Source organism: Megascapheus bottae, chromosome 3 (genome assembly GCF_031878675.1).
Source record: "Megascapheus bottae isolate mThoBot1 chromosome 3, mThoBot2.hap1, whole genome shotgun sequence".
Taxonomy (NCBI): Eukaryota; Metazoa; Chordata; class Mammalia; order Rodentia; family Geomyidae; genus Megascapheus; species Megascapheus bottae.
In genome coordinates this window covers 39,781,812-39,803,223 of record NC_143511.1, presented here as the reverse complement: position 1 = coordinate 39,803,223, position 21,412 = coordinate 39,781,812, and the positions used below count along the sequence as shown (strand labels likewise).

General features: G+C 34.1%; 1 protein-coding gene across 26 annotated transcripts in view; it reads left to right on the top strand.

The window, feature by feature from the left end:
* Window positions 1-21,412, top strand: part of Ptprd (protein tyrosine phosphatase receptor type D) — a 634,177-nt gene that overhangs the window by 456,950 nt on the left and 155,815 nt on the right. For 11 of the 26 annotated variants that reach the window (XM_090329963.1, XM_090329985.1, XM_090329970.1 and 8 more), the window contains 7 exons: window positions 759-1,028; window positions 3,136-3,717; window positions 8,574-8,707; window positions 11,676-11,820; window positions 14,845-15,150; window positions 16,042-16,235; window positions 19,017-19,043. In XM_090329963.1, coding sequence (XP_090186089.1) covers window positions 759-1,028; window positions 3,136-3,717; window positions 8,574-8,707; window positions 11,676-11,820; window positions 14,845-15,150; window positions 16,042-16,235; window positions 19,017-19,043 — 1,658 coding nt within the window. The remainder of the gene's footprint in view (window positions 1-758; window positions 1,029-3,135; window positions 3,718-8,573; window positions 8,708-11,675; window positions 11,821-14,844; window positions 15,151-16,041; window positions 16,236-19,016; window positions 19,044-21,412) is intronic. The other 15 variants (XM_090329988.1, XM_090329980.1, XM_090329987.1 and 12 more) reach the window with 2 other exon arrangements.

Sequence of the window (21,412 nt, the reverse complement as noted above, 5' to 3'; positions counted from 1 at the left end):
CCTTGCATGAATGACTCAATCCAGTATCTCCACTGGTATTAGCTTGTTCCTTCTCCTGTGACTGTAAACAAGTGTGTATGTATGTATGTATGTATGTATGTATGTATGTATGTATGTATATAAATATATGTGCACAAATATTTATATATATATATATTTCTATGTTTGTTCCAGTGTTAGTTTGAGATTTTCAGGCTGCATCTACTCTGATGACAAAAGTAAATAAATTGTACATTCAGTGTACCCTAGGTGATGTTTTCCAGGGCTCAAATGTGACAATGTGTTACCACAGTTAAATTCACATCAACTGGAAGTGCATAGCAATGATGCTGGTTTTGATAGGCAACGTAAAACCTCCTGGGTGATCTTCCAGTACTCTCTGCTGCATATACATGCATGCATAGAATCATTTTTATATGCATGCATGTATATGATTTTGTGCTTATCTTATGCATGATGTTTGTGTGTTGTTAGTTTGTAGATAGTATTTTTTGTGGGGCCCTAGTAGGTCTGAATCAACTTTTGTATGAATGTGTCTAAGATATCAATGATTAAACTAAATGAATTTTTCTGTGTATACACATACCATACTTGTATGGTCTGTATTATCCACAGTATTTCTTTATGTTTTGTTTTTGGACAAACCATAATATGTTTCAATTGTTTAATTGTGTTTGTACAGTGCATGTCATGTGTTGAATAAGCTTCTGTTTTTCTGGCCTTGTATATGTTATCATCTTCCTTGTGTTTCATTCCAGTTCGTCGTGTCCCACCAAGATTTTCTATCCCACCCACTAATCATGAAATCATGCCAGGTGGAAGTGTTAATATCACCTGTGTGGCAGTGGGGTCACCAATGCCTTATGTGAAGTGGATGTTGGGGGCAGAAGATTTGACACCTGAAGATGATATGCCAATTGGGAGAAATGTCTTAGAACTGAATGATGTGAGACAGTCAGCAAATTATACCTGTGTTGCCATGTCAACACTAGGTGTCATTGAAGCAATAGCACAGATCACTGTTAAAGGTATGTATACGTCATAGATTGTTTTCCAGATCTGTGCTCTCAGCATGCCTGATTCATGTCTCTTTCCTCAGAATTGGTTTTACTTACCCAATATTTATAGATTTGTAGAAAAGTTGCAAATTGGGTCAGAGTGAGAGTGACTTGAACTTTCTGGGAATGTTAGAATTATTTCAAAGTGAAGAAATCATCTTCCCTTTGTACAAAGTATGAACTTAGACATGTTATAACTGAGCATGCCTCTCTGTGAATGTGCCATGTAAAGCCAACAATGTGACTTTGGATCAAAAGCACACATAAATGACATTTATAATCATCTAAAATAACATATTTTAAAGTAGTAAGCCTATTGTATTTATTCATGTAGTAAAGACATAAAGCTAATATTGTATCATACATATTACTTATTGAAACTAATAATGTCAGCTAAATTTCAGCAAACAGGACTTTAATTAGCAACATTTTATTGACCTTCAAAGTTCACAAAGACATGTAGAAGATATCTGGCTTGCTCCCTTCCTTGAATAAATAAAATGTCAAGCTAGAGAATTTGAGAAAATGTCTTTTTATTATTATTTTTACTACATTTAGCAAACCAAATATTAGCATACTTTAGTTCTTAGAGTAATATGCAAATATTGAACCATCTCTTTTCATATAACCATTTGTGTTTTAAATATTAGAAAGTTAGCACAAGGCTTTAAAGAATTCAAAAGCAGGAGCCACAGTGAGCTAATATCTGTTGACATTCTTATCTTTGTTTTTCAAAATCTGCCACTTTCAAACCCTGTGTACTTCCGAAATCCAGCATAAGGCTACATACTGAAGGCAAAAAAGGAAGAAGAGAGAGAAATCAAAATGAAAAGAAATGCTTGAAAGAGTGAGAAAAAGTCATTCAGTCAATAATCCTTACGAAAAGCTACTCAATGCCAGGCAGTATTATGATACTGAAAATACAGGAGAAAACAGGTGCTCCTTGAAAAGCACAATTCCCAGGGGTTGTTGTAATTTTTGCCTTTATGTTGAAAATGACCTAGGTATATGAATGGACTGGCCAGAAAACATTACCTTATGAGTGTCCTTCAAAATTGACTAGATTTTTCATTTTCATAATTATAAACCAAGAATAAAGCAGTTAAGGACTATGGACACAGATTAATTGGCAGAGTGTTTGCCTAACAAATGGAATGAGTTCAATACCCAGTAACTCATTAATACAGATAGGTTATATCATTAAATAAGATCATTTTGAGTATGATTCTACTCAAGGCAAAACAGTATCGCTCTTAAAAGTTGGATATCAATGTATATTTTTCACAAATACTATAATTTTAAATAAAAAGTACTTTATGAATGCCTTAAGTTCCTTCAGAATCTATAATAATTTAAAAAAATAGGACCTAATGATTATTCATTTTTTTTACTTTAAAATTCTTTGGCATATCTTTTCATATGTATGACTGGTGATTAAAAAATAAGGATTTTGTGCATGTTGGGTAAAACTTCTACTCCAGGCCTACTTTCAAGTCCTAGTTACAATAATCCTAAGAAATTTTCTTTATGTTGTTTAATTACATTTACTGTTATTTATTTCTATCATTTATTTATTGCGGCATGGATTATGTGACCAATCTCTTGGTATACTTTGTGCAACTATTGATGTTTTTGTTAGTGACAGATACATTCTAAGAGTTTTACTGAATTAGATCATTCATCATCATAGAAAACTCATGAAGCTCTAATTCAGATACACAATACAGCTCCGGTAATTGAGGTTTTCCCATTTTTCCACACAAGGAAGCTAAAGCTAAGAGAGATTACTAAACATGCACAGGATCTCTTAGCTAATAATACCTGGTCGATTTGCATACAAAACATATGCAATCAATGTAATGCCCAAATATATGCAATCAAGTGTGTTGAAGTCAAATGGAATTACAGTCCTCTGTATATGTCTGACTGTGTATCTTGAGCGCTTAGAGTGCTATCCTTTGCTTTCATTCCATCCAGTTACACATTCAACAGTCCTGTCCTTCTAAGGGCAGAGTACTGTGGATTCTAAGAAGCCATAGAGAAGACAAGTATTCATTTTCTTTTCTCTCTTTCTAAGCCTTACCCAAACCTCCAGGAACTCCAGTGGTGACTGAAAGCACTGCTACAAGCATCACATTGACTTGGGATTCTGGGAACCCTGAGCCTGTCTCCTACTACATCATTCAGCATAAACCTAAAAATTCTGAAGAACCTTACAAAGAAATCGATGGGGTAGCAACCACGCGCTACAGTGTTGCTGGACTAAGTCCATACTCGGATTATGAATTCAGGGTTGTTGCCGTCAATAACATTGGGCGGGGACCACCCAGTGAACCTGTGCTAACACAAACCTCAGAGCAAGCACCATCCAGTGCCCCAAGGGATGTCCAGGCACGGATGTTGAGCTCCACCACCATCTTGGTACAGTGGAAGGAGCCTGAAGAGCCAAATGGACAGATCCAAGGATACAGAGTATATTATACCATGGATCCTACTCAACATGTCAACAACTGGATGAAACATAATGTAGCAGATAGCCAAATCACCACCATTGGCAATTTAGTGCCCCAGAAAACATACTCTGTCAAAGTTTTGGCTTTTACCTCAATTGGAGATGGTCCTCTCTCAAGTGACATACAAGTCATCACTCAGACAGGAGGTAAGTCAAGTTCAGCAGGGAAAGAGGAGGGAGAGTTTAGGACTGAAGAGATGGGAAAGATATAAACAAAGAGCTAACAGTTATGTATATATATATGTATATATATATGTATATATATACATATATATATATATATATAGAGAGAGAGAGAGAGAGATTAAGAGCTTCAAATAAACAGCTGTGATTCTAAAAAGGCTTAAAGAACTGAAAGAATACCATTTTAAGTAGAGGTACATTACTGGCTCTCTAACTTATTAATTTGCATGAGAATTACTTGAAGTCTCTTTTGTAAGGGCTGGAGGAATATCTCCTCTTTGCACCAAATTGATGTAACATGAAACTATGCAACTTCAGGCCAGTGGTTCTTTTAGTATCTTAAGACGTTATTTGACTTGTGTAAATTTGGATGCTTCAATATAAAGTTGAAAATGAAACTGTCAGGAGAGCCTGAATATTTAAATCTTTTATTCCAGAGACCTACTTGCTTAAAAATAAATATTTTCAACATGTCTTAGGATGTTATTTTCCTTTAGATGGCCTTGTTGGATGAAAAAAGACAGCTGATGCCATCTCAGATTGGACTTTGGGGTCCTGATTTACCTGTTTTATGAGGTGCTAGAGCAGATGCAAAAGTATTTTATGAAGAAAACTTGGCCCTGTCTCTAGCCTTAGTTTCATAAAAAGTTATCCGATCAATTTGATATTTGATTCGATGTGATCCATTTTGCCTTGGGTTGGGTATATTAAATAGCACATTTCTTCTGCAGCATTGGAAACATTATTCATGTGACTTGCCATTCCTTGAATGCTTGCATTTTTCTATGACAATTTTGACAACAGGACATTGGATTTGTTCCGAAACTCTGCATGAGAATCTTATTACTGGATACAATATAAAGACATAATCCACTGTGAATTGTGGTGATAAAATGTTATTTCCTATGTGTCCAAATTAGATGATATACCCATTACCTGGTGTCACTGAACCTCGGACTTATTTTCATAAGTTGGCTCTTGAATTCGTTGGTACTTGGGATCCCAGCATATTTATACCTGGCCTGTTTTTGTTTTGTTTTCATGCTTTTTAGAGGTTCTCTCTAATTTTTTACTTTCCCTATTAAAATACACAAGTGCTAACTATAAAGATGTCTGTTTTCTCAACATTACACTGTCACCCATAAACTTTCCTTTCTTGACTTTCTCAGTCCATCTTGACTTATTTGTTATATTAATAGGCAGAAAAATTCTCTAGACTGACTTTATTTTAAAAGCTTTTCAGTGGAGAATATAGAAAATGTGGATCTTCTAAATTTTCTTCTACTTGTTCTAATTTTTCAAAACTGGTTCAATTCATTCAAGATTATTTCAAATGTGCTTCGAGCAGCTCTATAAGTATGAATAGATGATAAAGAGGTATATGGCAGCCTATTTTCTATTTCAAACCTTTTCAATGTTTCAGCTGTGATGTGTATTATATCTTTTGTGTTAGAATAACATAACCATAGTTTAAATCCTAAACTACCATTGGTTAGCTCTATGAATTTGCATGAGTTAGTTCATGTGTCAGCTTCAATTGCTATGAAGAAATCCTTACGATAAATAATGTCAAAAGGGGAAAAGAGTTTATCTTGGATTATGATTTCTGAAATTTCACTCCGTGGTCAATAGATTCCATTGCTTTACTTTCTCTGAAGAGACAGAACATAGAAGGGAACGTATGTTAGAACAAAAATAATTTCCTTCTGGTAGCAGAAGCACATAAGGTGACAGCTTACCTGTAGAGTCTTCAGCAGAGTACCCCCAAAGGTCTAACTTACTCCCATTAGGCCTCATCTCCTATAGATTCCACCACTTACCAATAGAAACACAGACTGACAGTCAGGCCTTCAACCTATGGACTTTTGGGGGAATGTTTGATTCAAACCTTCAAAGTTTATCATTCTCAACTTTATTTACATTTTAAATATATAATAACAATCACTCTTATAATGTTTGTGGTATATTTTTTCCCTAGAGCTACTGTCACAGATTTCACATACTAGCTGTTGTAAGAACAAGAATCTCTGTTTATAGTTCTAGTGCCAAACCCAACAGTTGATAGGTTTACTTCCTATGCATGTTATGAGGAAAGTTATTCCCCATTCCTCTTGCGTAACTTCTAGTGTCTCACTTGCAATGATTTTGATTTACTGGCTTGTGGAAATGGTATCTGATGTCTTCATCCATCTCTACCTGGTGTTAGTCCTATCACTGAATTTTGTTTTTTATAAGACCAGTAGTCAAAGTAGGTGAGAGCCTTCTTGTGTAAACTCATTTTGATTAACTAGCTTATTCCACTCATTCCATTTAAAAACAGATGTATAGCTTAGAAAGGAGAGAAGATACTTGAAAAGTAAAATATAATAATATGAATAGTAACAATATATAATTATTAATATATATAATTATTTTATTATTATAATTATAGCTGATCTATAATCAACACAATGATGTGAAATTCCCATATAGTTATCCTAATGATCCAATTAGTAGGAGTGAAATTATCCTATTTGGCAATGAGCAAATTGAGGATAAAAGAGGGTAAAATGATTAGGAAACTTAGATCATCAGGTTTCCTAGTGTAAAAAAAAATTTAATCCAAGAACCCTAGACACAGCCAGCATCATTTTGTAACTCACTCTTTTTGTGATAATTTTGATGTTTTGGACATAGTAATGGTTCAATGAAGCAAAGGAGAAAATCAGTATTTATCCTGTATTCAAAATCTTCAAGATTTTAATATGTTATTTCTGGAATATGCAAGGTTACTGTTAGATTGTACCAGAACAAAAGTAGCTGAATAAAAAATAAGTCGAATTTTTTCTTTTCTTTTTTTTTCATATTTGGAATATTCTTTGACATTCTTTTATTATTGTCAGGATAATGTACAGTTACATTCATCAGGTAGGAGGTGCATTACTTCTCACACATTGATACCCTTTCTCTTGTTTTTGTCCCCATTTCTTTTTTCCTACCCCCTCCCAATCATCCTTTTCCCCCCTTTCCCTTTCTTATTTCAAATAAGCATATATACAATATACAAGGTAGTAGGATTTTTCTTCATAAGGTTATTATATCAATCACTAAATTGGGCTCTGAGTTTTATAATCATAGATTTCAATATAGAAATATATGTTTCACATCTTTATTTTCTAAAGGTAAAAAAGTATGGAATGTGCAGGCAAGGATGGAAATGCTTTCTATCTTGGTAAAGTTTTAGATTTTTGTAAGAGTCTATCCAGGATCTCTTTCAAAGCGCTTGTTGTCTGATTGACTAAATAAACACAAATAGGAAAGGGTACCCTGGTTATAAATATGTATAAATTATATTTAGCTACTTGAGATATAGGCTGTTCTCAAGCAAAATTTGACTGCCACGTGGAAATAAAAATCCAGAGATTCTTTGTGTTCAGAACATCAAATGACAGACCACATGTTCCTTCAATGATAATTTAGCAAACATTAACAATATGTATAAACAGAGTGTTTTTTATTTTAATATTACCAGTGCACATAATATATTATTGAATATCTTGGGAAATATGTGTTACAATGAAGGTATTTGAGTTAACAGCATATAAGCACCTTGCTTTTCAAGGTCTAATTTGATTTAATAACAAAATTTAGAAACTGTAGAAACATTTGTCATGGAATATTTTAAAATAGTTTTCCATCTAACTCTAACTCCTTTTTACATTAAGCCATTTCCAAAAACCTGCCATGGTAATTGTACTTTTAATGTCCATTGAATGAGAAGATATGTAATGACATAAAGACTTGTGCTTGCCAAGATCAATAGGCTAAGAAAACCTCCCAAATAGCCCAGCAATTTGATCTGTTCTATAGGCATAATTAACAAAAGCCATTTTATTGTAGTGGACACCTGACAAATCAATGATGTGAGTTCTCATATAATTAATGTTGAGCTGATCCTATTTCTTATTGCTGACTCACTAATTCTTAGCAGCACTGAAGTGTGAGGACAGAAATCCATTGTCAAATATTCTTTTAGATAGGCCATGTAAACTTTAAGGTATGAATATTTTTGTTGCAATTTTTATCTCATCTAAGATTCTGAAAACTCTCATGGTTCAAAATAAGTATAGATTTAAGTATGCTGAATCCCTTATACACAGAAATGAACATTTTGATGCCTTTTGTATTGACAGATGCTCATCTTCTTTTCTTATCCCTCATTCTTTGATGTTCATATTCTTAGCTTTGTTTAAAATCGGACACAGAAAAACTGTAACTGAGGAATGACATCATTTAAAAGGAAAGTCAACATAATGGATCTCATCTATGATAACTGTCGGAACTGATTCATAGAATGATGATAGATACAAATGTATATACACAGGAAATCAAAGAATGATCATTTAATTCTACCACTGAGTACTTCACCTTGTTTCCAAATATGAGCAGTTAGCAATATCAAATTAATCTTTAAATATTTTAAATGTAAAAAATATTTTGGTTAAGTAAGTAAATTTTCTAGAAACTAACATGTCTTCCAAGTTTATCGTAGTGGTAATTTTGATGTAAAAGTCATTTACCCAAAGTTTACCATGAAGCTATGGGGAATGTATATCATTAACAAGAGAAGTATTTATATCATGACAGAGAAATATGCTCTTTTTTGAAATATGCATTTAGTATTAGAGGCATTATGCTAATTATCTCATTTCCTAACAGTAGTTTAATGAAGGAAAAATAATATTTAGACATAATTTAAACACTAAAACAATGTGCTAATGGGCAAATGTATTGATAATTTTGGTGACAGTTATTTCAATCCTTTGCCTCCCCATTTTTAGTACCAGGCCAGCCACTCAACTTCAAAGCAGAGCCAGAGTCTGAAACAAGTATTTTGCTTTCTTGGACACCTCCACGTTCGGACACCATCACCAGCTATGAACTAGTCTACAAAGATGGAGAGCTTGGAGAGGAGGTGCGTGTAAGGGTCTCCATTAGTTTCAGCACAGTATTCTTGGCTTTCCTTTTGTGAACATACCTAAGTTCTTAGACTTATCTGTAGAGGAGGCTTTCTTAAGGAAAATGTATTCATTGGTAGAAGGGCTTTACCAAAAAGTACAATAGCTATTCAGAAACATTGTGGAGAAAATGTAATACAAAATCCATTGCCTCTGATTTAACATTTTTCCAACTCAGATTTAAAAATCTGATTTGATTAAGAAAATAAACTATCAAGTTATAGAGGAAGGAATACCCTATTAAATTTAAGGACTGCCTCTATTTTTTCTACATTAAAATGCTTAGGTTACTATAAAACCACATGGCTGGAAATACCTGTAGATGGTAAAAATAAAGTTTATTTTTTAGATGCATTTGTTCAAACTGGTTTTTAAAGAAGATGAATCACAGCAAATATTTATTGGCCTGCTAAACATGATTGGGTGTGAATGTGAGTGTATGTCAAATTTTAGCACTCTGTGGAAATAAAATAATAACAGATGATTGAAAAAGTGGCTTAAAAGGAGAAATTGAAGACCCACCTAATGAAATTTACATTGACTAGTTCTCAGAATTTCATATATGTTAATCCTTTAAATCTTTATGAAACAATGGTGAGCAGATACTTCAATCCACTTCAAAGCAAGGCCAGGCACAAAATACTGCAAGACTCTAATCTCCAACTAACCACCAGAAAAATCAGAAGTGGAGCTATGGCTCAAAGCAGTAGAGTGCTAACATTGGGATGAAGAGCTCGGATAATGCCCCTGCCCAGAGTTAAAGTCCCACAACTGAAAAAGTAAATTATGTAGTAAATGAACAATATAAATTAACTCATGGCAAGTCATAAGATAGAACTCAGCACTAAAGTTAATAAATAAATATGAATATTTGAGTAGATTGACAATCTTTTGAGTCTAACATAAAAGCTAAAATGTCATTTGATCTACTATATTTCAAATTTTATTTTTAGAATATTTTTCTTATTTAGTGAATTTGAAATTTAACAAATAGATTTTTTATGTGTGAACCACAATGTCATAAGCATATTTTCTCTCCTTCTGTATTTGAATTCATTGATTTATTTATGTGAATAACAACATTATTTTTCAGGAAGTGTTAACATATTTATCAATGCTCACATATGTGTATATGTGTGTATATATAGGTATATATAATACATATATATTCCCTTGAATGTTAAGGTTTAATATAGCCTCATTTTCAATTTGACATTGATTATGCAAAGATAGCTGTTTTCTTGTTAAAATAGAAAGGCATATTTCAAGAAAAGAATGTAAGAGTTTATATACTCAGCCAAAGAAATAGTATGATATTGAAGTCCTGCATGATATTGAAAGTTATGGTGTGAATTTGTACAATTTTCTGATTGTACACCCCTGTTTACAAAAATAAAAGAAGTTATCAGATTGTTTTGAATGAAGAAATAGTGATTTTAATAGAATTTATTCAGCTTTCTCCAATGACATGATTTTTTTTTTAAATTTCATCAAAATGTAGCAGTTTTAGCCAGCGAGGAGGTTTATGCCTGTAATCCTAGCTACCCAGAAGGCTGGCTGAGATTGAGGATCAAGGTTCAAAGCCAGCCCAGGCACAAAAGGACCTGAGACTCTTATCTCCAATTAACCTCTAGAAAAGGGAAGTGGGGCTTGGCTTGGCCCAAGGGTAGGGAGGTAGCCTTGAACTGAAGAGCTCAGAGATAGCACCCAGGCCCAGAGTTCAAGCCCCATGACCCACAATAAATAAATCCATAAATAGCAGCAGTTCTCAGCAAGTCCTAGTAGCTATTACCATCTCTAGTCACTTTTTCATTGGTCATTACTTAGATCGTACCATATCTGTTCCAACATGTTTAGCATTGTCTACAAACAGGGCACTTACTAGTTTTTCTTATGGGCTATGTTACACAACATACATTTTATGGTATAAAAATGGCATCTCAGGCTCCTTATCTAGTAAATTTGAATAACTGTCAACATTGGAAAGACTTCTAGCTTGTCAAATTCCACCTATATTACTATATATTCCACAAGCGTGAATTTTTAAGTGTTTTATTTATATGGTCTTTGACTGGATAGATAAAGGAGTTGCCATTCAACAAAGCAGTTTCTGAATACAATGCATCTTGAACAATGCGCCCTTTTCATCATTCTCCCAATCATACCCCTTTCTTCCATTTTCTTAACATTTTAGGATATGTGTTGAATTTTCATTCTTCCCTCATTCTCTCTACATTTGTCTCTCCCTCTCCCCTTGATTTCACCCCACTCTTTTCAAGTACTCATTTCCTGGTGTGCATTGTTGTTTTGGAGAGAAGTGGGTCTTTGAGTCAGCCTTTCTAAGGAATTACATCATTTGAGTTCTTCACTAAATCTACCATATGCCAGTTAATTCTTTTCTATGGTAAATAGTGCTAGGAAGAACAAGGCTGGGAAAAGTGGTCTTACCATATCCTAGTTTGTAATGTTTTGACTAAATGCCCAAGAAGTTCTTGCTGGATCACAGGGTTTAGTTTTCATTAAGAAGTACCTCCTACCCCTTTGCCAGGCCCTTGGCTCATACCTGTAATCCTAGCTACTGAGGGAGCTGAGATTTGAGCTTCATGGTTCTAACCCTGCCCGGGCACTAAAGACTGAGAGAGACTCTTATCTCCAATTAATCTCTCAAAAAGGGGAAGTGAGGCTGTGGCTCCAGGGGCAGGGCGGTAGCCTTGAACTGAAGAGCTCAGGGACAGCACGCAGGCCCAGAGTTCAAGCCCCAGTACCCACCAAAAAAACAAAAACGGAAAAAGAAGTTCTTCCATATATTTTTTGATACTCAGTATTGATTCCTTTCATGATATTTTAACATTATGGAAATCTCATTATTCAGACATGATTAATCATTTGCATGAATCTTAAGATGACCAAATTGTCTTCTTGCAGCAAAGAGTTACTGTTGAGCCAGGGTCATCATACAGGCTGCAAGGGCTGAAACCAAACAGCCTGTACTATTTCCGTCTGGCTGCACGCTCACCTCAAGGCCTGGGTGCTTCCACAACTGAAATATCAGCAAGAACCATGCAATCAAGTAGGTGTCTTTCCTTGCTTACATATTGCCTTTATTTTTTTTCCACCCTGAGGCATTGTTTCTGTCCTTTACCTCCACCAACACACAAATCTGCTAATACACTTTTGTGTCTGTTGTCACAATGACAGTATGCACCCCACTTTGGGGGTTAGAGCACAGCCATGGATGGGCTAAATTTGGTCCAAATAACAGACCCTATTTTCTTGCTTGCAAAAGAGAAAAATCTTTCCAAGAAGTTGATAGACTTCCATAGCTGAAAACGGATGAAAGTATTGACATTATATGGCATTTCACCAATTAGAAAGTGGAAATCACTAAAAAATAATCACAGGAGGGCATAAAAATCCAAAAAGGTCATAGAAGTTAATATTTGCATCTATTTAAAGTGCATGGGATTGTAATTCCTAGTAATGTTTTAATTTCCTAAAACAAAAACTACACAACAAAAAGCCTTTCATATGTTTGTTGTTGAGGAGTAAACTGAATAATTTAAGAATGGTTTCTTACTAGCATGCACAAGTAGTTCAACATTGGAATCATTCACAAAAAGTCTGTATTTGGACAGATTTAAGAACATAATCAGCACAAGCACACGTTCATTCCTTTACATTACATTCTGTTTCCTCAGGTTCAATCTCTGTTCGAAACTCTTTCTCTTAAGCATGGTTGTGTTTGTGAGAATGAGGTCTGTTGTGCTCGTTTTGCATAACACATTATATAGGAGATTGTGGTTGATGAAAAATGGTGGTTTAGATGTTTGCTTTTTAATAGCATCTATAGTTAGTTTATAGATAACCACTTATCTCAAATTGAAGTCTATTATGGAGTTACTATCTTGAATTATTTTGATGTGTTATTTTATCTATGACATATGCAAAATATTAAGATAGATATCAAGAGAATGATGTGTTGGTCTCATATTTCAACCAGTCAGAAAACATGACATTTGTATTTTTAAGGATTAATTTCATATACATAATTATTTCATTATCTTATAGAAGCAAGAAATCTTTCAGAGATTTTGAAGATAAATTTACATTCCCCCTTCAGGAAAAATGATTATTCATATGAGGATCTTGTTACCTAATCTATTAGTATATGTTGACTTATTCCATAATATTCCCTCTCATTTACAAATGGAAAATATAAACTAATGCAGCTTATATATATCTGCTTTGAATTACGTGCAGTTTAATATATGAAATATGAAAAATAATTTTGTAAACTCATTATTAAGTTAAGTGAAATGTTATATGTGTGAGTTTTAGGTAATGTGTGGATTTCAAAACTATTTTCAGATAAATACACACATAGAGACAATAGGGGCTTAAAGTGAACATGTCAAATATATTGTTTTAAAAATATTCCCATAAAATGGCATATCTAAGGGTAGCAATCTACATAAAACAAAGCCAGCCTTAAAAAAAAGAATTACAAGTGTGTCCTTCCTATTACCTGAACAATTCAAACTATTATGAATAATGATAATACCTATAAAGCAGTTTCATAATTTGCGATATTAGAACCCTTAGTCAGAATCAATAAAAATGGTATTCTAGTAATTTTTCAAATCTTATTACAAATTTGCAAGGTTTTCTGTCCTGTGAGGGTTTCTTTTCTGTTTATTAATAGTAAGAAATAATCTCTCCCCCTCCAATTCCAAACATTTGGCACTAACATTGAGATTTAAGAACATCTAAGAAAAGCCAAATGACACATTCAAATGCAAGAACTGGGATTCTTTTATTTACTGCATCCTATACATTGACTTAGAATTATTCATGTGAATATGTATTTACAAAACTTAGCTTGTTTCTGTTCTTCACTGGAAGTATATATTATTAACTTTAAAAACAATTTCTCATGATAGTTATATTGTTCTTTATAAATGTTTAATTCTTTGACATAAGGATCTATCTGGTAATTTAAGGGACAATAATTGCTCTGAAGGTGACCAGTTTATTTTAGAGTGGAATACAAGAAAATGTATCTTATAGCTCTTACACAAATCTACTCTGTATTTACAATTATGTGCAAAATGAAAGAGATTTTGAATACAGATTATATCTTTTAGATGGTTCTTGGGATTTTTGAGGAGCTCTTTTTAATGGCTGTTATTGAAATTTTGTAAGGGATAGATGATTATTACTGTTCTATCAAAATTTGCTGGTGGGATCTAATTCTTTACTAGCAATGGTGTCTCAAGAAGAATTATTATTTAAAATGCTGAAAGCTGATGTAGGGTAAGTACAAGTTACAGTCAGAATCAACAAGCCTGACATTGCCCTCGGGTAGGTAAATCATGGACTATGCATTTTCATCCTTTATTGATTCTGCATGCTCACTGTATTTGGGCTCTGATCAATGTTAGGTTAACACTTTTCATTAAAGCCAGTCAGGCATATCAGTCTTTTCGATAGGGTGAGCACTTTTATGTTTAAGTTTTCTCTTTACTTTTAAAAAATTGGAATCAATTTAGAACCAAATAATATAGAGATAGATATAGATACCTACGACTCTAACAGTCGTAGGTATCTATATCTATCTCTATATGCATCTCTTCAGTGTCGATGTTTGCTAGGAATGGCATCTGGGAAGTATCTTCAAGATCTTAAGCTTTTTTTATTTAAATAGGATTTTAGCAGCTTTGGGGGATCGAATTTTCAGCATACTGGGGATAGAGTTATACAAGGGTTGGTTTAGGAGAAGAATTTAAATCTCAGGTAGGTAATTTTATTTGAGGCTCTATGATCTCAAGGTTTCATTTACATATATTTCCCCCCATCCATTGTTTAACAATTCTTTTTTTTTGGTCATTTATTCATTTTTGTTTTGGTTCCTTCATGTTACTAAGCCAAGGTACATACATTTAATTTAAAAATTTAAGTTTTGAAGCCTTATTTTTGTTTTCCTTATTGTTCGTTTATTTATTTTTGCCTTTTCTTTTGTTTTTATCATTTGTTTTTCCTCCAACCACTCCTGTCCTTTCACTCAAATCCTCCTTTAACTCACTACCAAAATAAGAGCCATCAGCTCCTCCTCAAGACATAAGTTGCACCAGCCCAAGTTCCACTAGTATCTTGGTAAGTTGGCAACCTCCACCAGTGGAAAAACAGAATGGGATCATCACCGAATACTCACTCAAGTACATAGCCGTGGATGGGGAAGATGACAAACCTCATGAGGTTGTGGGAATCCCTTCGGACACTACCAAGTACCTTTTGGAACAGCTGGAAAAATGGACTGAATACCGGATCACTGTGACTGCCCACACCAGTGTCGGCCCTGGCCCTGAGAGCCTGTCCATATTGATTCGAACCGATGAAGATGGTATGTTCTCTTCGCTACGTCACTCCGTGTTGCACCTTTCAGACACAGCCCTGCTGTCTTTTCCTAGGCTTACAAGTTAGCCATTTTTTTTTCCTCTGCTCATCTTTTTGACCCAGAATTGCTGTAACTTCAATATTTTTGCCAAGACCTGTCTGCTACATCCTGGGCTTTTTCCCCCCCCAATTTCAATGAAATATTTTTCTTCTTTTTAAGAGGATACTGTTCTCCTATGGTCTTTCAATCTAACTCTTCTCTGTGCTTCCATCTAATGGCTTCTGTGATTTTTTTCCCCCTTCTGGGCTTTTTGTACTTACTTCTTTTCCATTTTAAAGTTAACTTTTCAAAACTACCTTCTTGTCTTCTTGTTGCCTTTTTCTTGCATATTTCAGATACTGATGCTCAACGTTTCGGTTTTTGGCATCTGTTATATGGAATACCTTTGATATGAGGGAATAAAGAGAAGATAATCCAAATAATCAAGCATCTTTTTATTCTGCTATTTTACAAAAAATAAGAGAAAAAGAGAAACCTTTAAAACAGACTCTGCGATCAACAATCTGTTTTTGTTATTATTTCAATGCAATACCTCTTTATGCTTTAATGCTTTGAACCTCAAAGCATCTTCCTTGGCTTTTGTGCATTTTTTACATGTTTTTCTATTTCTCTGATACTCTTTTTTTCTTCCATTTTGTTTTTTTTTTGCATCGGTCATGTTTTTTGATCTTTTCTTAAAAGGTAGAGCAGATTGGTTGAGCATTTTCATTGGTTGAAAATGTTTGTATTCTTCGAAAGCAAACGTAGTGGGTCTGCCCATTTTTAAGTAAAGAACAGTGCTCTGACTGGGTGGGACACGTGCCTATAATTTTCTTTTATCCAATGATGTTGTTCCAGTTCCTAGTGGTCCTCCTCGCAAAGTCGAGGTAGAGGCTGTCAACTCAACATCTGTTAAAGTCTCGTGGCGCTCACCTGTGCCCAATAAGCAGCATGGCCAGATACGAGGATACCAGGTGCATTATGTGAGGATGGAAAATGGTGAGCCTAAGGGCCAGCCCATGCTGAAGGATGTTATGCTGGCTGATGCACAGGTAAGCCTGTTCTTACAGGAGAAGCTTCTCTTACCTTGTACGTGGAGATCACCTCTAGTTTTAGGTCTTGCAGATTTAGGGGTCTGCATGAGATTTGGGATTTTAAAACACAATGCTACCTAGTTACCTTCTTAATCAGAAGGGACATCCAATAAAGAAATTGGAAGGAAATGAGCAGATACTCGGTACTTTTCTGAAAGAACACCTATCAGACCTAGGTCTGAGTTTGCCTTCCTAACTTCAAACAAAATGATTGAGATATACCAAAGGTGGGAAATTCTTCATTACAGTTTTGCTGATTGTGTCTACTTTTTATACTGCAAAACGACTTGAACTTAGTTGATCTAATATCCAAACTAGATTTTTATCCATGGAATGACACCTAAACAGTATTTTAGGTAGCACTTAGATACATATTAGGTCGAAATAATTGTTTCATGTTCTTCAGTGTGAAAACAATGACAAATACAATAGAAAATACAATTTCCAGAGAATAAATGGCACTCCTTATGTTAGATCAACAAAAGTACCAGTAATGAGTACTTGAGTATGAAAACAGGTGTTATTCCTGTTAGGGCATTGCTTCACATTCATGGAGCTCAAACCGTTTTTTTTTTTCAGTTATTTCAAACATAGCATTGATATTTTTCATAAATTAGACTAATTCAATAAAGGACCCCAAATTTATCTATATGCCACATATTTTCTTAAAGAAAGAGGATTTCAAATTATAATTTCCAAGCTGGAAATTTATATATCCTAAGGACTAATATTGTCAAATAGCGATGAAAGAATATGACATTGAGATATGAATGAATAATCTTGATGTACTTTGTCTAGCCAGAAAACAGATGACTGAGCAGGAAAAAAGATAGGGTGTGTGAGAATTTAAAACACATTTGAAATGAATATACATTCTTTTGTCGGAAAATGAGGGAGATCATGAATCAAAATGATAACTATTAAACCAAATTGTTTAGTTTTGTATTCTTTTTTCTTGGGAAATATGACAGTAAGTAAGCTCTAAGGAAATATTTACATATATAAAACTCAATAAATTGCTTAAATTTGCATCTCTTTTTGGTAGTGATAGTACTAGGGTTTGAACTCAGGGTTTAGAGCTTTCTAGCCAGAATCTCTGTACCTTGCACTAAACCTTCATCACAATTTTCAAGCACATTATTGAAAGGAATTTAGATTTTTTTAGCTTCTTTCTCTACTGCACATTTACATGTGTTTAATTGAAATGCTGCTTTTGCAAATCTAGGTAGAAATTTATAGTATCCTTTAGATACTGGAAAAGAGCCATTGACTCCATTCTTTTAATTAAAAGTATACATTTTACTTCTAATAAAATAGGATATATTGATGTGTATAAAGAGAGAAATTAGAAGACACTCTCCTTTATATAATCTATTCTATTTTGAAGTGGTGTTAGTATTCTGTTTCACTCTTTTCTGTCTATATTTCAGTCTCTTCTGTCTATATTCTATAATAGATATGGAGTCACACTGCACTTATTATGTGTTTCCTTGTTATTTTCCTTTCAAGGATTATGATATGATTCTTCCTGGGGCATTGCAGACATTTTTAAATGAAGTCCTATGGGAATTGTGATGGGAGAAAAAAAATCTGACAGTGGGACACTCTGTCAGCATTCCTCAGATTCCCATCTGTTGAAGTGTTGGGTGTTTTCCTGTCCACAATTCCTTGAATTCAAATTATTAGCAGGACCCATTGTTTTTCTTATATTAGAATAAAATGCATGAATATTAAAGAGTTCTCAGAACCAGAGGTGATAAAGACAGAGGACTACTACTGTGAGGGCCCACCCTAGACTTCATAAAGATACATAGAAGCTACCATTAAACAACTATGTCAAGTACCCCATAATCACAAAAACTGGACTTCACTTTTATAAGATTTATTGCATGCTACCTTAGTTCTCCTAAAGTGAATAAATCCATCGTTTCATTTTGTAAGTCTGAAAATATGAAAATTAAAACAGTATGACTATCATGCTTTGTTAAACTTCTATAGTTCTTAGATCTTTTACATAATGAATTTTTATTTTTATCATTTTCCTTCTGAATTTTGGATTGGCAAAAGTACATTGAATTTCAACTCTATATTTATTGAAATCTCTTCTACTTTAGTTTTTATTTGTCAGTCACATCTTTCTTTGCTTCTTGGCCATCTTGTTTATTCTTCTGACTTTATCAAAAGTTCATTGGGCTATATGATTGGGTATAATGAAAGATTATTAATCTAAACCATTACCTGAATTAATTAACCCTGGAAGAATGAAAAAATAATTTTTGTGAAGATATGATTTGGAACATTACATTTTTTATAATGCCTTATTGATTTACTGAAGTGAACCATAAAAAAGGGGGGTCTGGGAGTTTGGCCTAGTGGCAGAGTGCTTGCCTAGCATGCATGAAGACCTTGGTTCAATTCCTCGGTACCCTACATGGAAAAAAGCTGGATCGGTGATAGAATAGTTTCCTTATATGCAAGAGGCCCTAGATTCAATCCCTAGCACCACCCAAACAAACAAACAAAAAATACAAACTGATCTATGAAATCCCTTTTCAATTGGAAGTGAGGGTTACTGCATAAGAACATACAGATGTACTTGGAATCTTATTGCATACTCTATTTCATTTATTTAATTTTCCTATTTTTTAATCAAAGGAGGGTAACATTTTTATGAGGCTGTAAGTTTATCCTTCTTTCTTTCTATTTTATTCCCCCCTCAACTTTCTTAACCTCACTCAGTGGGAATTTGATGATACTACTGAACATGTGAGTAATTGTTGGCTGTTTGGTCAAAAAATAGACTCTCTATGCTTGTTTTCTGATATATTTCCCTCCCTTAATCATAGTCTGTCAGCACATTTGCTTAGATGCATGGACTAACAAACCACGGTTAAGTTCTTCTCACTACATTTTGCACTCTTCCCTGTGTGAAACCACTCAGTTACATTAGGAGGATTTGGGCTGTGCGATTTCTGCTACTAACTCTGCCTTGTGACATGGACAGAGGAGGCATGCTGTAAATGAATGATTCACATATTGGAAATGTGTCGTGTAGATTGCTCATAATCCCCACAATTGAGTTTCATGTTCATTGGCTCCCATGACATAGATCTGGCTCTGATTAACTCTATATATAAGAAGCTACTTTCTGTTTATGCCCATAAAAATGTAGAAGAAAATAAATAGGTTTGCTAAGAAATCAAAGTTATCTCACTGAAGAAAGAACTTTTAAATATATACATAATATAATATATTTATATGTTATATTATATATATTGAAAATGGTGAACTACTTATTGAGTGCATAGTATGTGTAAGATATTCCAGGAACCTGGTATCATATCGATTGTCCAGCTGCTCATGGGAAGCATGTCTAGGAAGATGTGAATTTTGGAAAAGTTATGTAAGAATTATAAAAGAAATGGCCTGAAGTAAGGTACAATGCACTATCAATTGAGTTAACACTAACAGTAAGGAGCAATATAGTCAGAGAGTGGACCAGGATAGTAGATAGTACTAGAGTAGACATTCTTAGCTCAACTCAAGAATCTAAGGGATGTGTAGAGATTATATAAGTGAAAGTGTATATGTGCGCATGCCTATGTGTGTTGGTGAGAGGGGAAGGGGGGAGGGAATAATACATTTTTATTTTAAATTTTCACCTTGTGAAAACAGTCCTGGATGCAGTTGAGACTACTGATGTATAGTTGAGTTACAGTGAATTTTCCAATCTGACACAAATGAAAGCTGCTTGCAAGTTACTGAGAAATAGTACAATGTGGTAAACCATCATGTTAACAGCCAATAACTGAGGTGTCAAGATAAGGAGTGGTGGTCTTTAAATCTTCAGTCCTAGAGAGACATGAAAAACTAAAATGGAAAAGTGTTTCAGAGAATGTTTCCTTTGATTATGTGTATAAATGTTTTTTCCTACGTATAAGCATTCTCGTTTGGGAATCTTATAAAAAATGTACACAGTAGTACTTGTCATGGAATTGACAATATTTCAGTATTTTACAGACTTCTTTGACTATAACAAATGACAGGGAATGCACATGTTATAATACAATACATTCATATGTTTAACTAGAGTAAAATATTTTAAACTATATTCAACTATTGAATATTATGGTGAACATTTTCAATTTTATATACAAGTCTATTCTATGTTTTTAATCTGATATAAGCATTGTTCCTGATTAGACTCATATAATAATGTACTAAATGGATGACGAGCCACAGGTTTTTGATGATGGCTTAGAGGACAATTTGAAAATCTGATAACAAATATAAAATCAAGTAAGTTCTTTTACTCATTCATTTATTTAGTGATCAAAATTCAAGAATAAGCTTAAGACAACAGAATGACAAGAGGACAAATAGGATCGATTATTTTAATGGAAAAAACGATAAAATCTTACCTAGAACTTGAGGAAGAAAAAAGAGGTCAATAATACCTCATAAATTTTAATGATTCATTATCATTCATTAAAATATGTAAGTTAGGAAGGAAAGGGGAAACTGTTCCTGAAATGAATTTTAATTTTTTTAAAATTGAACTTGAGATAACATTGGCATAGTCTCAGAAAATTGTCCAGCACATATTTTGCAATATATAAGTCACTGGAGCACAGAGGGTAAGGCTGGGCTGAAAATAAATTTAGCATATAGATAGAAATGATTACTTCTGCTTTTGACATGTATGTTATTTTTCTAGGGCTAGGGAGAAATGTAGCAGCTTAGGATTGTGATAGCACCTGAGGAGTGCCAACTTTAGCATGCGACAGTGGGACTAGAAGTGGGACAGGAGGAAACAAGGACCATTTCATTAGACATGCCACTTCCCAGAGGATTCCAAAACCACCAAGCAAATGTAAACCCCACATAAGTAATGAAAGTACAGCCCAGAGGTTCCTGACTTAAGCCTTTAATCCTAGCTTTGGGAGATAGAGATCTGAGGATTGTTGTTCAAAGCCAGCCCAAGCAGTCTGTGAAAGTCATCATCATTTAAACACCAAAAGAGCCAAAAAATGGACCTGTGGCTCAATGTAGAGAACAAGAACTCATGAAAAGATCATTGGCTCTGAGTTAAAGCTTCAAGCCTGCCTCCCACAAAAAAAGAAAGAAAGAAAGAA